General features: G+C 42.5%; 1 protein-coding gene across 8 annotated transcripts in view; it reads left to right on the plus strand.

The window, feature by feature from the left end:
* The window catches only part of UNC13B (unc-13 homolog B), a 96296-nt gene that overhangs the window by 38487 nt on the left and 40413 nt on the right, over positions 1-17396 (plus strand). For 2 of the 8 annotated variants that reach the window (XM_019663327.1, XM_019663326.1), the window contains exons 2-4: positions 1508-1635; positions 1721-4200; positions 15946-15968. The exons of the other annotated variants lie outside the window; for them this stretch is intronic. In XM_019663327.1, the coding sequence (XP_019518872.1) occupies positions 1956-4200; positions 15946-15968 (2268 nt within the window). In that variant the 5' untranslated portion in view covers positions 1508-1635; positions 1721-1955. The remainder of the gene's footprint in view (positions 1-1507; positions 1636-1720; positions 4201-15945; positions 15969-17396) is intronic. 8 annotated transcript variants of the gene reach the window in all.

Raw genomic sequence — 17396 nt, forward strand, 5'->3', positions numbered from 1 at the left:
CCTGGCCTCTTGAGACACTGAGTAAAGCAATAATTGGGCTTCTCCAGTGCCTCACAGGATGGGTAGAGTTGTGAGATGAGGAATTTCTAGATTGAAGTAGAGTTTTTAGATGAACTAGAGAGAAGGGAAGAAATAAAATTGGAATTAATCTAGTTTCTGTCTCTTGGTTCTTGGCCTACTTATTTCCAGTAAAAGGGATCAGCTTCATCTTTTTCCCTAGTCTTATGACTCATCCTTTTGATTCTTCCTAGTCTAGGGAAATGCAGTGCTTTTAACTTTCAGGCCCACAGACTATTGATGGTGTCCTTTCCTGAAAATTAATAGCCATGGGAGCTGTCAGCTTGTGCTCTTCATACACAGTTCCCCTCTTTGAGAGTTACCTTGAGTACTGGGAAAAGAAAAGGAAGCAGGGGTTTAGAAGATTTAGAAATCTAGATCAAATCTATGTTAAATCCATAAAATGAGGAAACCGTCTCTGGTTGAAGACCATGAAGGGTGGCATGTCTCCCACTAGCCCACTTTATCCCTCCCAGGCTCACCCAGCAGAGCCAGAACATATTGGCAGTCCCATGTACTCCTGGGCTGTCTGCGTTCCCCTTTGTACTTTGCACTCAGCTCCTTCCCTGCATTCTGCACGTTCCCAATGAAAAGGGAATGGATGGCTACCCCACGTAAGGTAGTAGTCATCTACGCCTCTGTAATATAGGTGCACGTAGCTTAGGGTGTAGGGGCAAGACTGGTGGCAGGCCTTTACCTTTTTGGAGAACAGCAGAGCACCCTGGAGCCTTCTGTGATATAACCAACTCACCACCTGCCCCGTGCATTGTTTTCTCCAGGCCAGTCAGAGGGCTAGAGCAACCTTTTGTGACTCCAAGAATGGACAGTGTTGGAGAATCACTTCCCCTGATACTCTGAGGAGGCATTAGACTAGGTGTGGGCCAGGAAAGTTGAACTTGCATATTGATTAGGCTGCACCAAGCCCTTGGGGACAATTAAATAGACAGGATTCTGGCTGAGCCTGAGCCTCCTTTGTCCCCGGCATATGTGTGCCTTTGGCCACCTGCCCCTCTAGATCCAAACATGCTCAATGCCTCCTGAGTCTGGACAGTGAGTATGCTCATACTGTGCCACTTTAGTCTAGAATTAGGTGTAGAAAACATTTTTTCCCTCCAAGTTTAAAATACTTGCCATGGCCCTTTCTCCATGTGAAGGATTGCTATCACTAAAAACGGGAAAACACTTTGTGCTGTAAGCACAGGCAGAAACAAACCTTTGAATAGTTGAACCTTCACCAGAACAGCCAACTGGGGAAAAAAATAACGTTCAATGTCTTGTCTTCGTCGTTCACTGTGTCTGTGATTTGAGCTTTGGTGTTAGCCATCTATTTGTTCATTTGTGAGCCAGACCCTAGTGTTGAATTTTGTAAAGGTTCAGATGCTCATTGACCTCACCACCACCTACTTCCCAAGAGTTTGTTTCAATTCTGATGCCTTTGATACTTGCCTAGAACGTCAGGACTTGATTGATTTTACATCAGTATTCTGATGGGAAGCCAAGGAGAGAGAACTGACTGCCTACAGCCTTTGAGGCCAGCGTTTGGAGACAGGTCAGGGTGGACTTCTACAGTCTTAGAAGGTAACATTTTTATTCCTGCTTGACAGCTTGATTCAGGTTAAAATTATCCAGCTGACCTGAGTTCACTATTTTCCTTTTTCACTAGCTGCAGAATAAGAGTCAAGCCAGGATCCCAGGGACATGTGCCAGGTTTGGAGACCACACATGGGACCATTTCAGGCAGCACTATGGGCTAAGCCCAAGGCATCAGCCAGCAATAATTGCTAGAAATAGACTGAAAAGAGCAGGACAGGGTGTTGCCTTCCGAGACAATCTGTGTTAAGCATCCTGACCGAAATAGGAGGAAGAAGCAGAGAATCCCTCAGTCTCTGAGGGAGAAAATGAAGCGATTATTGCAAGAGTCAGAGGAAGAAATCATGGTCACCTTGGGACCCTCCTCCAGGCTTTCACCAGATAAGGCTAAGGCAGAGACTGTGTGTGGCATCAAGGGCAAGTCCTCAAGCCCTGCCGGATCCTTACCAGAGGACAGCTCACTACCCCCTTTCTGTGGGTCAACAGCCTCAGCCATTGGTGGGGATAAAGATGGGGGCCTGGCCCAGCATTGCAGCTTTGGGCAGCAGGCCAGCAGCCCACTTCCTCTGGGCTCCACTGCCTGTGCTTCAGGGTCTGGCTCTCAGGACTTCTCATCTGCCAGCATTACCACCAGCTGTCAGGAGCCCTCAGAGAGAAATCAAGCCAAGCCCCTTTTGTGCAGGGACCTCAGCCAAGGCTGTAGCCTTGAACAGCGAGAGCCTTTGGGGGATGTAGTAGACTACATAATCAGAGAGCTGCAAGGCATCAGCCATCTCCAAACTGAGATTGCTGAGCTGCAGCAGCACCTGAGCCAGGTCCAGGGTTCTGTGGATGAAGTCTCTAGCTGTGTAGACTCAGTTCTGAGTGAAATAGAAGGCTTGCAGGTGAGCAGCAGCTCCCTGGCCAAGGTGTGTATGGGAAGGAAGGCCCAGGAACCCCATGTGGACAGACCCAGTGAGGAAGCCATTCTGTATTTGTATGGACTTCCTGAGCAAGATGGGGAAAATACCATGGAGCTGGTACACAGCTTCCTGGCCAAGCACCTCTGTGTTAATGGCATGCAGTGCAACAGGTATATCAAAGAGGCTTACAGGGCAGGCAGAGCCCGAGCCCCCAGGCCTACTGTTGTGAAGCTTGCCCATCTAGAGCATAGAGACTTCATCTTGCAGAAATCCATCCTCTTGCAGAGTGTAGGGGTCCGGATTGCCACCAGTGAAGACCCAAGTGCGCCACAGTGTTGTAAGAATCCCCAAAAGGAGTCTCTATTATTTTTGCAACAACAACTTCAGGATCATAATTTGAATTCTTTAAACTCAGACGAACCTGTTCTTCAGATGGAAACAGGAAACAGAGGACCCATAACAGGAATGTATCAACACAGAGGACCCTTGACCCCTGAGAAGCAAAGCCTTTGCTTGCCATCCAAGAACAGCTTAGCAAAGCCAAGTGGTTTGTCTAAGCCAGGGAACGAAGTAAAAGAAACATCAGGAACAGGCCAAGTCATCAGGGGCAGCTGTGGTGAATTGACAGCGAGAGAGGCTCTTCTGTCTGCCCTCCATCAATTGGAGGAATCTTCCCTAGTGTTAACCTCAAAAGAGGAGGAATCTGGGAACTCCCAGGTTTTTAAACAGTGCAGCCAAGGATCTGAAGCATGTAAAGTAGAAAAAAAAGAAAACAACTGCATCGATAAAAGTGAGGCCAGCAGCTGCCTGTCACTGTCTGGGTTGCTGAAGACAGAGGACAAGCTCCTGGCCTATGAAGCTGGGCTTGATATTCTGAGCTCAAAGCAGCTAGAGGACCTTTTGACAGACAAGTCCAGAAGGTTTGCAGCTCTGAGCTGTGACAGCATGATGGAGGAAATTCTTATAGGGCCTGAGACTTTCAGTGGCATGGTTCATATTGACTTGAATGAAGAGGAGGAACGTGCTGCTCAGGTCCTTAAAGATGTCTTTGAAAAGCCCTCTTATGGTCTAGGTGGCTCGCAGGAGGATGAAGATGTAGAAATTAAGTTTTACACAAGTAAACTAGGCCGAGCAATTCACCACTTCCGTTCAGCTCTGCAGGGTGTGTTTCAGAAGCTGGAGAACAGCGGGTCAATCAGTCCTGAGGACCTGGAAAGCAATGAAAGCGGTTCCCAGTCAGAGAACAGTGAGAGACTTCTTGGGACCATGAGTTCAGGGGGTGCCCAAGATTTCTCAGTGGAGAGCCCTGGAAGTCAGGGGAGTGAGAGCTTGCTCAGCGTGGTCTCTGGTGGAGTGGGCATCTCCACACAGGGAGACCAAACCTCTCTGGCTTCCAATAACTCACCTCTTGCACATTCATTGCCAGGTTTTGCTCTGGCTCCAGGTCTGGGAAGTGAAACTTGTTCCAGGCCTGAATCTCCTAAGCAGGGCAGACTAAGCCTAGAGCAAGTGTGTGCAGAGACCATCTACCTCAACAAGTGCATCAACAACTTTAAAAATGTTCTAAGAGAGAAAAGACTGAGGCAGAAAAAACTTTTGCATGAACTGGTACAGAAGGCAAACCATCTCTCAGTAGAAGACATGCACCCAGGTATTCCAAGTCTCTATATTTAATGGGGTCACAGCTGGCTGGGTGTGGAGGCCCAACTTGGTGGTGAGTTTTACAAGGTAAAGGGGAAGGTCCACAGCATGAATCAGTCTAAATTATGTGAGTATAGATTTTAAGCTAATTCTGTGGGAACTGGAGTGAAAAAAAAATTTAAAACAACAGGGAAGGAATTCCTGTCCCTAGGGAGCTTCCTATCTTTGTGGGGGGGCGGGGGGGGGGAAGAGCTTTAGAAAGTGTGTGTTCAAAAGAGGGAGGAACATCTGGGCAGAAGTAGTTTACAGCTGCAGAACTTTTAGGACATTCCGGTATAAAGTAGGTGTGGGTAAGAGGCGGGAATGGGGGATTGAGACCTATGTGTATTACTCACAGCCACTAGAGGGGCTACTGCAATCCTACGTTACATTTTTAAATGATTCTCCACATGTTTCTTGCTGAGATAAGATTGCCATTTCCTCAGCAGCTGATGAGGCTTCTACCTCATAGGCCACTCTGGGCATTGCCCTTATCCTGACCTGTCTTCTTCCTAGTACTGGACTTGACAACCCAGAACCTTATTTCTGACTTGGAGCTGTCCAAGAACTGCTTACAGTGCTGGCCCTGCCCAAGGGCCTGACTCTGCCCTGCCCAGATCATCGTCCCATTCTTCCCTCTCCTGCTAACAGGCTGCTAGCTCACCTAAGAACTGGAGGATGGAATGGTTTTGGCTATAAGAAATGAGACAACTTTGTTTTAGGCAGCATGGAAATATGTAGCTTTAAAATTACTTCTCCCAATCAAAATTAAGTTTATCCAAAGAGCATATGCTGTATTCATCCAGTTTTAAATGTAAGTGAGGTTGTCCTCATACCTATAACCTTATAATCTTGTAGGGCAAAATTAAAACTATGAAACATAATCGTGTTGACAAAGGTAAGAGGGAGTAGGCACTCATACATTGCTCATGGGATGGGAGTGTAAATTGGTATAATCTCCAAGGAAAGCAATTGGCAAAATTTATCAGAATGATATGTACCCTCTGAGCCCTAACACCACTTCCAGGAATATCCCCTGCAGGTATATTTTCACATGTGGAAGGGACATATGTTCAAGGCTATTTTTGAAGCATTGTTTTTAATAGCAAAGATTGAAAAAAACCTGAATGTTCATTAAGAAAGACTGGTTAAATAAAATAAAAAAGACATCCAAATAATGGAATACAGTACCATGCAGCTCTAAAAAGAATGAGGTAACTATTTACTGAAATGGAAAGATATCTAAGATAAATTGACATATGAATAAAACAAGGTGCAGAACAGTATGTCTAAAATGCTTACAGTTATATGAGAAGGAGAGGGAAAGAATACACATTCAAACCCATAGTGTGTTTGTATATGTATAGAGCAGCAGTTCTCAACCTTTCACAGGGGTCGCCTAAGACCATCGGAAAACACATATTTTCAATGGTCTTAGGAACCGAGATACCGCTCCTCTATCCATCTCCAGGCCCACATGCAGATATGCCCACATACGAGTACCCGGTCACCCCTGTGAAAGGGTCGTTCGACCCCCAAAGGGGTCGCAACCCACAGGTTGAGAACCGCTGGTATAGAGCATGTAACGAGGATACATAAGAAACTGATACACGACTGCCCATGGGGAAAGGTATTAGGTGAAAAACTAATGGAATGAGAAGAGTTTTCACTGTATACTCTTAAATGCTTTTTAGAATTTGAATCCTATGAATATAATATTGTCATAAAATTAAAATTTAAAAATGAAAAATTAAAACCAGATCATGTTCCTTTCAAATATCCCTAGAGCTGCTCCTTAGAGCTTATCAGAAAAAGTCTAAATCCCTTCACTTGGCATTCAAAACCACTACAACTGGTCTCTAGTTTGTATTTCCAGGCTCATTTCCCATTGTCCCACTGTACTCTACCCAAAAGGAAACTTTGCTGTCTCACAAATTCATCTTAAACTTTCTGTCCTCAGCGTATTCATATATACATGCTTCCTTCCAGCCTAAGGTGTTGTGTTCACTATACCAGCCTAGCAAAATTTACCCAATTCTTCAACATACAGCCAAAACATCACCTCCTTCAGGAAGCTTTCCATAACTTCTCAGCTGTAAGGGATTTTTCCCTCTTCGTAACTTTGCAGCCCTTTTCCCTTCTGTCTGGGCAATTAGAAATTATTACATTATGGCAACAATAGAAACAACAAATATCAAAACAGTACTTCCTTACTAAGTCCCTAAACCTTGGCAGGAGTTGGTGTTTACATGAGCACCCAGGACACTTGGGTCCCATTTTTCAGCTTGCGAAGTTCCCCTTGAGGGCTGATATCCTGCTGGGCAACGCAGGAATTTGTGGTGTCTGTGGTAAGCAGGTGGCGGCAGCAGCAGTGATGAGAAGACAGAGGTTTTCTGAAGCACCAATAAGAAAACAAGTCAAGTTCTGGGTCCTAGCCAAGACCCAGTCTGCTCTGTGGGCTGAAGGGGTTGCCAGGCAGTGACAGCATCCCTTCTGTGCTGGGTCGAGGCCAGACTCCACAGAGCATTCCACAGAGCAGGAGGACTAGAGCAAGGTAAGCACACAGGCCAACCTCTCACTCTTGTTATAGAGTCCATGAGAGCAGTCACCCTAACCTGATAAACTGATTCAGTGTAACAGGGGCTGCTACCACGACAAAACATTTAAGAAATCAGCGTTCTTCACTGCTCTGCTTGAGACCTTTCAGGGCCTAAGCCTACTAGTGGTAGCTTACCATTAATTTGAGTTCTTATTTTTCATCGTTTTTCTTCTTTTTTGGGGGGTATGTACCAGTCACTGTTTTAAGTACTCTCATGTGCATTCCATAAAAATTCAATTCTTTCATTCCTACCACTCTACCGAAATAGCTTTTGTCTAGGCCGTCAGATGACCACCCCCATATCGCCAAACTCCTGGTCTAGTCCTCTTCAATCGGCAACTTGAATATTGTTACTTCTTTTTATTCTAAAAGCTTTATTAAGTTATAATTTATATCTACAGTGTATGTATGTATGTGTGTGTATATATATATATATATATATATATATATAAAATAATTCACTATTAAAATCTATTAGAAATTGTAGGATTGAGTGGTTTTTTTTTGTTTTTGTTTTTATTAAATTATTTTTTATTATGAAATACACATTTTTTAGAATTAGTGTCAGCTGTACAACACAGTGCAATAGTTATACTTTTTACCCCTCGAAGTGACAACCCCCTCCCCCAATCCACCGCCCCATTTCCCCCCAATATCATACATATCTATTACAATTCCCTTGAGACCCCACCCCCACACTATTCTCCACATCCTGTGACTATATATATACATTCACTTATAGTTGACATACAATATTATACAACATCAGCTTCAGGTGTACAGTGCAGTGATCAAGCCTCTTCCCCATCCATGATGCAAGACATGTGACCACCTGACACCCTACAAAATATTCACAACATTATCAATTACATTCCTTGAACTGTCCCCCATGTCCCCATGGCAAAACTGCAACTGCGTATTTATGCTATCCAGCCCCCTCCCCTCTCCCTCGTCCCCACCCCCCAACCAACAGCCATCAACTGCACCCCCACATCTCTGAGACCACCTCTGTTCACTTTCCTCACCCATTCAGTTTTTTAGAGTCCACATATAAGTGAAATCATATGGTATTTGTAGGATTGAGTGGTTTTTAGTATATTCACAGAGTTATGCAATTATTAATTCCAGAACATATCCATCTTTCCAGAAAGAAACCCCTTACCTATTAGCAGTCAGTCTCCAATCCCATTTGTCCTCAGCCTGTGTCAATCACTAATCTTATTTTCTGTTTCTATGGATTTGCCTATTCTCAATGTTGCATATGCATGGATTTATACAAAGGCATTTGTGGCCTTTTGTGACTGGCTTCTTCCACTTAGCATAATATTTTCAAGACTCACCCACATTGTAATATGTATCAGTATTTCATTTCCTTTTGTGACTGAGTAATATCCCATTATATGGGTATATCACATTTTGTTTACACACTCATTAGTTGATGGACATTTTTTTTTAACCACATTTTGGTTGTTATGAATAATGTTGCTGTGAACATACAAGTTTTTGCATGAACATATGTTTTCAGTTCTCTTGGGTATATGAAGTAGGACAATTAAGTTTGCGAACTTGTTGCAATGATGTTGCTAACCATTTTGACATCAGAGGGATTATTCATTATGAATTTGTACCAACCGGACAAACAGTTAACCAAGTTTACTATTTGGAAGTGCTGAAAAGGCTGCATGAAAAAGTTAGATGACCTGAACTTTTCACCAACAATTCATGGCTCTTGCCTCATGACAGTGCACCAGCTCACATGGCACTGTCTGTGAGGGAGTTTTTAGCCAGTAAACAAATAACTGTTTTGGAACACCCTCCCTACTCACCTGATCTGGTCCCCAGTGATTTCTTTTTTTACTTGAAGATAAAGGAAATATTGAAAGGAAGACATTTTGATGACATTCAGGACAGACATCAAGGGTAATATGACAGCGCTGATGGCCACTCCAGAAAGAGTTCCAAAATTGCTTTGAAGGGTGGACTAGGTGTTGGCATCAGTGCATAGCTTCCCAAGGGGAGTACTTCAAAGGTGACCATAGTGATACTCAGCAATGAGGTATGTAGCACTTTTTCTAGGATGAGTTTGTGAACTTAATTGTCTGATCTCATACACCTAGAATTGGAATTGCTGGGTTATGTGGTAAATCTGTTTAACATTTTTGAGGAACTGCCAGACTGTTTTCCAGTTTCCATTTTACATTTCCACCAGCAACATATGAGAGTTCTAATTTCTCCACATTCTTGTCAACACTTGTTAATGTCTATGTTTTTTTTATTATAGCCATCCTAATAGGTATGAGTGGGATCTTATTATGGTTTTGATTGAGCATCTTTTCATGAGCTTATTGGCCATTTTTATATTTTCTTTGGAGGAATGTCGATTCAAATCCTTTACCCATTTTTAAATTGAGTTATTTGTCTTTTTGTTGTCAAGTTGTAAGAGTTCTTTATATATTCTGGATATAAGTCCCTTATTGGATATATGATTTGTAAATATTTTTCCCCAATCTGTGGGTGGTTGTTTCACTTTCTTGATGATGTTCTTTGAAGCATAAGCATTTTATTTAAAAATTTTATTATGGTAAAATATACCATAATGTATCATTTTTACCATTTTAAGTTTATTCATATTGCTGTGCAACTGTCACCACCATCCAATCTCCAGAACTTTTTCATCTTTCCCACCTGAAGCTCTGTATCCATTAAACTAACTCCCCATTCTCCCACACCCCCCAGCCACTGGCAATTTCACTGCTTTGTGTACCTCATATAAGTGAAATCACGCAATAGTTGTCCTTTTGTGACTGGTGTATTTCACTTGGCATAATGTCTTCACAGTTCATCCATGTTGTAGCAAATGTCAGAATTTCTTTCCTGAATGATATTCCATTGTATGTATATATACCACATTTTGTTTATTCATTTATCTGTTGATGGGCACTTGTATTACTTCTACCTTTTGGCTATTGTGAATAACACTTTGATGAATGTGGGTGTATAAATATTTGTTTGAATGAATCTTTGCTTTCATTTATTTTGGGTATATACCCAGGAGTGGAATTGCTGGATCATATAGTAATTCTGACTTTTTTGAGGAATTGTTATATTCACAGTGGTTGTACCATTTTACATTCTCATCAACAGTGCATAAAGGTTCCAATTTCTCCACATCTTTTCTAACATTTGTTAGTTTCTGGGGTTTTTGTTTGTTTGTTTGTTTGTTTTTTGTAATAACCATCATGAAGCACAGTGCAAAAGTTTTAAATTGTGATGTTCAGTTTATCTATTTTTTCTTGTGTTGATTGTGCTTTTGGTTTTATAGCTAAGAAACCATTGTCTAATCCAAGGTCACAAAGATTTTACTCTTATGTTTTTTTCTAAATGTTTTATAGTGATTGCTCTTACATTCAGGTCTGTGATCCATTTTGAGTTGATTTTTATAGATGGTGTAAGATAGGGATACAACTTCATTCTTGTGGTTGAGGATATCTAGTTATCCCAGAACCATTTGCTGGAAAAGACTCTTCTTTCCCCCACTGAAGGGTTTTGACACTCTTGTAAAAAATCAACTGACTGTAAATGTAAGAGTTTATTTCTGGACTCCCAATTCTATTCCATTGATCGTATTCAACCCTGTGCCTCAATTTCTCCTTTTGGAAACACTTTCTTCATTTGACTTCCAGAACACTTCTTTTTTTTTTTTTTCTATAATTATCCAGAACACTCTTGGTCTTGGTTCTCCCCCAACATTATTGACTATTCCTTCTCAATCATCTATGCTGGTCCCTCCTCACCTTCCCAACCTTGTAGCATCCCAGGATTTAATCCTGACTACTTCTTTTCATTCATACTCATTTCCTAGGTAATCTCCTCCAATCTCATGAGTTTCATAAGCATCCTCAGATTTATATCTCTGGCCTAGACATCTTTCATGAACACCAGATTCCACATCTACTTAACATCCCATTTGGATATAAATAGGAATCACAGATTTGACATGTCTAAAACCAAACTCCTGATCCTTCTCCTAAAGTCCCTGCCAATTTTTTTTTTTGGTAGTCTACCTTACTAGTAAATGGCAACTCTGTTCTTGCAACTGCTTGGGCTGCCTGAGTCCACATCCATCATTTTTTACTTCTTTTCTCTGACAACCTACATCTAATCAATTAGTAAATTCTGCCTGCTCTACTTTTAAAAAATATCCAGAATCTTACCACTATCTCTACATCTACCACTGTCATCCTTGTCTAAGCTGCCATTTTCTCTTGTCTAGATTATTGCAGTAGTCTAACTGGTCTCCCTGTGTCTCCCCCTTATCCTTCTACAGTCTGTTTTCCCCACAGCAACCAGAGTAATCCTTATAAAACATGAGTCAGATCATATCGGGCTGTCGGAAAAGTCATGACGCATGTTTGCAACAGATGGCACTAGTTCACTTTTGGAAATACTAGAGTCATTTGCATCTATGTTATTGCTATGTCACTTGACAGCTGACAGTTCTAACTTCATTCAAAAAAAATTGAGCGATTTGGTTGAGTTTTGGAGATTTTACAACAAGTTGAAGATGGAAGACCAAACTGCATTTTTGCCATATTTTACTGTTTTACTTCCATAAGGGGAAGAATGCATGTCAAGCTTGTGAAAAGTTGCATAAAGTTTACAGTGACAATGCTCTACAAGAACATCAGTGCCAATGATGGTTCACAAAATTCTGTGCTGGGAATTTTGATTTCAACGACACTCCTTGGTCAGGGAGGCCCATCAAGGTTGATGACAACAAAATAAAGGCATTGATCGAGTCAAACCCACATTACATGACACAAAAGATATCAGAAATATTGAACATCCATCATTCAAGCGTTCACAACCACCTGAAGAAGCTGGGATACGTAAGCAAGCTCGATATTTCGGTTCCGCATGAATTCAAAGAAGTTCATTTGACGGTGCCTATAAACATCTGCAATATGCTCATTAAACGTGAGGAAAACTATCCTTTTTTGAAGTGACTGATAACTGGTGATGAGAAGTGGATTGTTTACAACAATGTGGTGCTCAAACGGTCTTGGTCCCGACGTGATGATTCGCCTCAAACGACATCAAAAGCAGACATTCATCAGAGGAAAGTTATGCTCTCAGTGTGGTGGGATTTTAAACGTGTCGTGTTTTTTGAGCTCCTACCAAGGAACCAAACAATCAATTCGAATGTGTACTGTCAGCAATTGGACAGTTTGAACGAATCCATCATCCACAGACATCTAGAACTTGTTAATTGTAAAGAGTTGTGTTCCATCGCAACAACGCGAACCCACACACAAATTTGTCACCCGTCAAAAATTATTGGAGATTGGATGGTATGTTTGCCACACCCACCATAGTTGCCTGACCTTGATTCATCAGACTTCCACTTGTTTCGCTCTCTTCAAAACTTGCATGGTATAACGTTCAATTCAGATGAGGCTGTAAATCAGCACCTTGTTCAGTTTTTCTCAAATAAAGACAGGTCCTTCTATGAACGAGGAATTATGAAGCTCACTGAAAAATGGCAAAAGGTTATCGAACAAAACGGGCAATATATCATTAATTGATCTTTGTTCTTTATATAAATAAATGACCTTTGAAAAACATAGACAAAATACGTCATGATTTTTCTGACAACCCAATATCACTTTTCTGTTTAAAACCTTCCAGTGATTTTGTATCTCAGAATGAAAGCCAGAGTGCTTAGAAGAGCCCTGTTTGAACTGGCACTCACTCTGTCGCAAACTTGCTGTTGTTCCTCCACATCAATTATGTTTTCACCTCAGGCTTTGCATTTGCTGTATGTTCTCTGACTGGAATACTTTTCTCCTAGAACTCTAAATAGCTTCTGTACTCATTTTCTTCAGGTCTCTGCTTAGATGTCACTTTATCAATGAGGCCTCCCTGACAACCTTTCATAAAATTTTAATAGCAACTGTAACATCCTCACAGGACACATTATCTTTCCCCCTTACCTGAAGTTTTCAGCAGAGTCCCTTCACACATGATATGGTATATATACTTCCAGATCCTGGAACAAGAATGCCTGTTTTGAATTTTGGCTTTGCCATTTGCTGTGACTTTAGGCAAGTTTCTTAACCTCTCTGATCTTCAGTTTAATCAACAAAAAAGTTGAGGTAATAATAGTACCTATCCAGTAGAATTATTATGAGAAAATGAGCTTACTCAAATAAAATGCCAGATACATATGAGTGTGTTCACTTAGTGTTAGCTACTATCATCATCATCATCATCATCATTAATTGTCTGCTCCTCCTACTAGACTAGAAAAGCTTCTCAAGATCAGGGAGTTTGTTTCATTCACTGCTGCATCTCTAGCACGAGAACAGTGCCTAGTGTGCAGTAGTTTTTCGGTAAGTATTTGTTGAAGAAATGAATCCTTGCAATAACCCTGGAGGGTAGCTATTCTTATCCACTTTTTACAGGTAAGGAAATGCAGGCCGGAATAAGCTGGGTGCCTCAAATCTTTTGACTCCCAGGTACAATGGAGTTAAGATTGTTTTACCAATGAGGAATTAGGTCACTTGCTCATAAAGTGGGCTATCTGGAAGAGTGAGATCGTTCGTAGGGATCAGGGATTTTCCTGCAAAGCATGTGTTCCTTATACATATGTCACTCAAACTGAAAACTAAATCTGAGTGGAAAAACCCTAAGGCATTTTAGGAAGTTAGGAAGCCCAAAAAGTTTGGTTCCTAACAAGAAAAGGTTTTTTTATGTTTGTCCATTGGGTGGGACAAACTGAACAGCTAAATGTCCATTGGGTGGGACAAAGTACAGCAGTTTTTGGGGGGGTCTGGAAAATGGTACAGGCTACTAGCTAAGAGATCTGTCTTTTCTCTGGTGATGGACAAGAGACATTTTCTTAGAAAAGGTGTTGATTTCTATGTCCTGAAAATTCAGGTTCCTTTTACTACGTACAAGTGCTAGGAGATGTGCTTAAGCCCTCAGGTTAACAAAGGTATATACACATACACACACAGGGTCTGACAATTATGTTCGCAAACTTGTACCAACTGGACAGTTAACCAAGTTTACTATTTTGGAAGTGCTGAAAAGGCTGTGAGAAAAATTACATGACCTGAACTTTTCACCAACAATTCATGGTTCTTGCATCACAACAATGTACCAGCTCACACGGCACTGTCTGTGAGGGAGTTTTTAGCCAGTAAACAAATAACTGTATTGGAACACCCTCCCTACTCACCTGATCTGGCCCCGATGACTTCTTTCTTTACCTGAAGATAAAGGAAATATTGAAAGGAAGACATTTTGATGACATTTGGACATCAGGGGTAATACGATGACAGCTCTGATGGCCATTCCAGAAAAAGAGTTCCAAAATTGCTTTGAAGGGTGGACTAGGCACTGGCATCAGTGCATAGCTTCCCAAGGGGAGTACTTGGAAGGTGACCATAGTGATATCAGCAATGAGGTATGTGGCACTTTTTCTAGAATGAGTTTGCGAACTTAATTGTCTGACCTTGTATGTGTATAAATACATATAATTCTTGCTCTCAAGAAGTTCACAGTGTATAAAGGGAGATGTTTATACAGACAATTACAGTGAAACAGTACTGGTGACATACGGTCATAGAAATGTGTGCATAGAATATGGGTACCAGGGACACATGATGGAGAGGCACCTAATTCTGCTTTTGAGAGGAAGGCAGATAAGGAAATTTTCATAGAGGCTTTAACATTTGAGCTAAGTCTTGATTAAGTCTGAGCCCACCCAGTAGATATGAGAGGCCAGATCACGCAAGGATCAAGGCCCTGATAGCCTTGTCAACAGATTGGATTTTATTCTTTAGGCATAATGGGGAACTCTGGGAAGAACAGAAGGACTCAGTCAAAGTAACTTTGACATGATATGTACAATGTATTTAAGATAGTGGAGGAGGAGAGGAACCTTTCCAATTTGAGTCACAGTGTCAGTTAAAGTGTTTCTTGCCTAATTTTGTTTTTCAAAGGAAACAAAGTGGCCGGAGGGAAGTAGGGAGTAGATGTAGAAGAGACCTGTCCCCACTCCAGGAAGTGTCTTTTTCACCTCACCCACCTTCTTGTAGCTGCTCTGGTGACCCAATAGGTCATCATAAATAGCTTGAAGAATCAGGAACTTATAAATTCGTTTCTATGATTGTCCCTTCTACTTGTTATGTAATATTAGTGAGCCTTTAAAAGGGAGAGAAAAGAAAGTGGAGGGGAGCTGATGGGCCCAGGTGGTTGGACTTTCCTTAGAGAAGAAAAATTCTTCTGTGGACGTATGTGTGTGTGGCCTAGAATTCAATGTAGTCTTTAACAAATAGGAAAGGCGTAATCTCTGAACTTGATTCTCCCACTACTGTGGCTTACTTGGATACTTCTGGAAGTGTCATTTTCCTGTGGAACATTGTTCTGGATTTGATAGATAATCAAATTTAGACTGGGATTGCAGTCATAGTTTTATCACCCAGATCATGGTGGCTTCGGTTAGTGCAGTGGCCCATTAATACCCCCAGGACTACAGCTGTTGAGCATGCTGGCTCTGGCCTTAACATGGCCTACCTTAACTTAGGCTCTGGGGAAACAGGCCAGGGCTTGCTGGGCAAATGCATGGCCAACCTTGCGTTACAAAATGGAAAGGGCTTTGGGGTTTGAGGATTTATCCCAGATCCAGAGTGAGCTCCTGTAGCTTCTGAGGAAGGAATGAACTTCACTCTGTCCTCAGCCAGTTCAGATAGCCTGTGGGAATAACCCTTGGAAGCAAAGGTGGTCCTGTGACCTTGGTAGCTCTGACCTTGCATACAGGCCACTTTGGAAAAGGGAAAAGGGTGACTGGAATCCCCAGGTAGGCTTTGTCCTTTTGGTTTGAGTAGCCAAACCCAGGATGTTCTAAACTAAAAAACAGGGGCCAGCACCTACAGGAGGTAAGGATTCTGGAAGCTGGTCTCTGTGAACTGCCCAGTTGTTCAGAAGACCTCGACCTCTCCTCCATTTTCCTTGAGGTTTAGCTGGCATTTTCTTTGGGTTTTGTGCTCTAGGACCGAATCTACTAACCTCTCTGCCCTTTTTTTTCTCCTGCTCTTTCTCTCCTTGCAGAAGGAAAGCGAGGAGCCCTTCAGGTTGTGCTTCTGGCCCTTTGGGGCCTTTTTGTTGTCTATTCTCTACCCCTTCCTCCTGGGCACGGTGTGTGTGTGTGTGTGTGCACGCGTGTGCACACGATCTGGCTCATGTAGATAGTCTGTTTCTCCTGAAAGCAGTCTGTGTGCATGCTCCATGCTTGTGTGCTCCTGCAGACCCCTGTGGAGCACAGTGTGAGAATGTGTGTGCCCGCATGGTGCACATTCAATGTAGCATGTGTGTGCTTACACTTGTAGTCAATTTGACTAACCCGGACACTGACTGCCCTCCTCTCCTACTTTGCACAGTGTATGTCCATTTTCTACTTGTTGCTGCAGCCTGGCATATGCTGTCAACCCTCGCTGAGCCCAGCATGCATACACACTTTGCATTTGAGAGCAGGAATTGCTGCGGGCATTTTGCTCTTGCCTGAGGCCCTAAGTGTGAATGTGCTTCTGAGCAGGCTTCCTGGTCCCTTTGTGAGCACAAGCTTCTGTAGACCTGTGATGTGGTTCCCTCATGCTGTGCAATGCATAGTGTACTAATGCCCTGTGTCTGCAAGCACTGGTTCTTAGAGACCGTGAGGTTTTATGTTGCCTGTGATTCGGGCCCTAGTGAACACTGAAGCCTCTCCCAGATGGGTGTGCACACATGTTTTATAGCCCTCTGTGCAGGATCTATGCTCGCCTGGTGTTTCCTCAGGCACAGGTTGTATCTGTGCGTGTACTTCCTGTGGGTACTGTGTCTAGGTCTCCTTCAGTGTCCTGTGTGTGCATGCTCTGCTGTGTCTGCAGGCTTCTGCAGACTCGTTGCCCCCTCTAAGCACAGGAAATGTGTATGCTGTGAGCCAGTGAACTCTGGTTCCCAAAGACTCTTTGTGACTTTGTATCCTTAAGCCCAGTGGTTTCTGGCAAACACCTAATTCTAGGTAGGAAATAAAAATCTCAGTACAGTAACTTTTCTAAGGGAAAATAAGTTCTGGTTGGTAGCATCTGGGGATTTAGGGATGGCCGCCCTTCACAAGCACCCTTAGGAGACTTGCTTCTACCACTTCTGGCTGCATTTTGGGCTGGGCCCTCCCTTTACCAGTATCATCCCACCCACAGAAGCAGGGCAGGAGGCAGATGAGGTGAAGTGGGGCCCTGAAGGGCTGTAGGTAGTAGGCAGATAGGCTTGATTAGAGCACAGACAATCTGAGAAAGGTCTTACCAAGAATCCAGAGTTCATCTTGAGCCTGCGCTGACCCAGGGTAATTCTTACCCACTTTTACATCACCCATTAGCCAGTCCTAATTCTCCCTTTTCTACTCTATCTTGCCTCATTCTGTCTATAACTTCTCCCATCTTTAGCTCTCCCAAAAGCTAAACAGTTTACTTCTGCCTCCCTTGTACTGGAGCTCATTTGCTCTGGGGTAGTTAGCTGGAGCCCAG

This window comes from Hipposideros armiger, unplaced genomic scaffold (assembly GCF_001890085.2).
Source record: "Hipposideros armiger isolate ML-2016 unplaced genomic scaffold, ASM189008v1 scaffold_388, whole genome shotgun sequence".
In the NCBI taxonomy this organism is placed as follows: domain Eukaryota; kingdom Metazoa; phylum Chordata; class Mammalia; order Chiroptera; family Hipposideridae; genus Hipposideros; species Hipposideros armiger.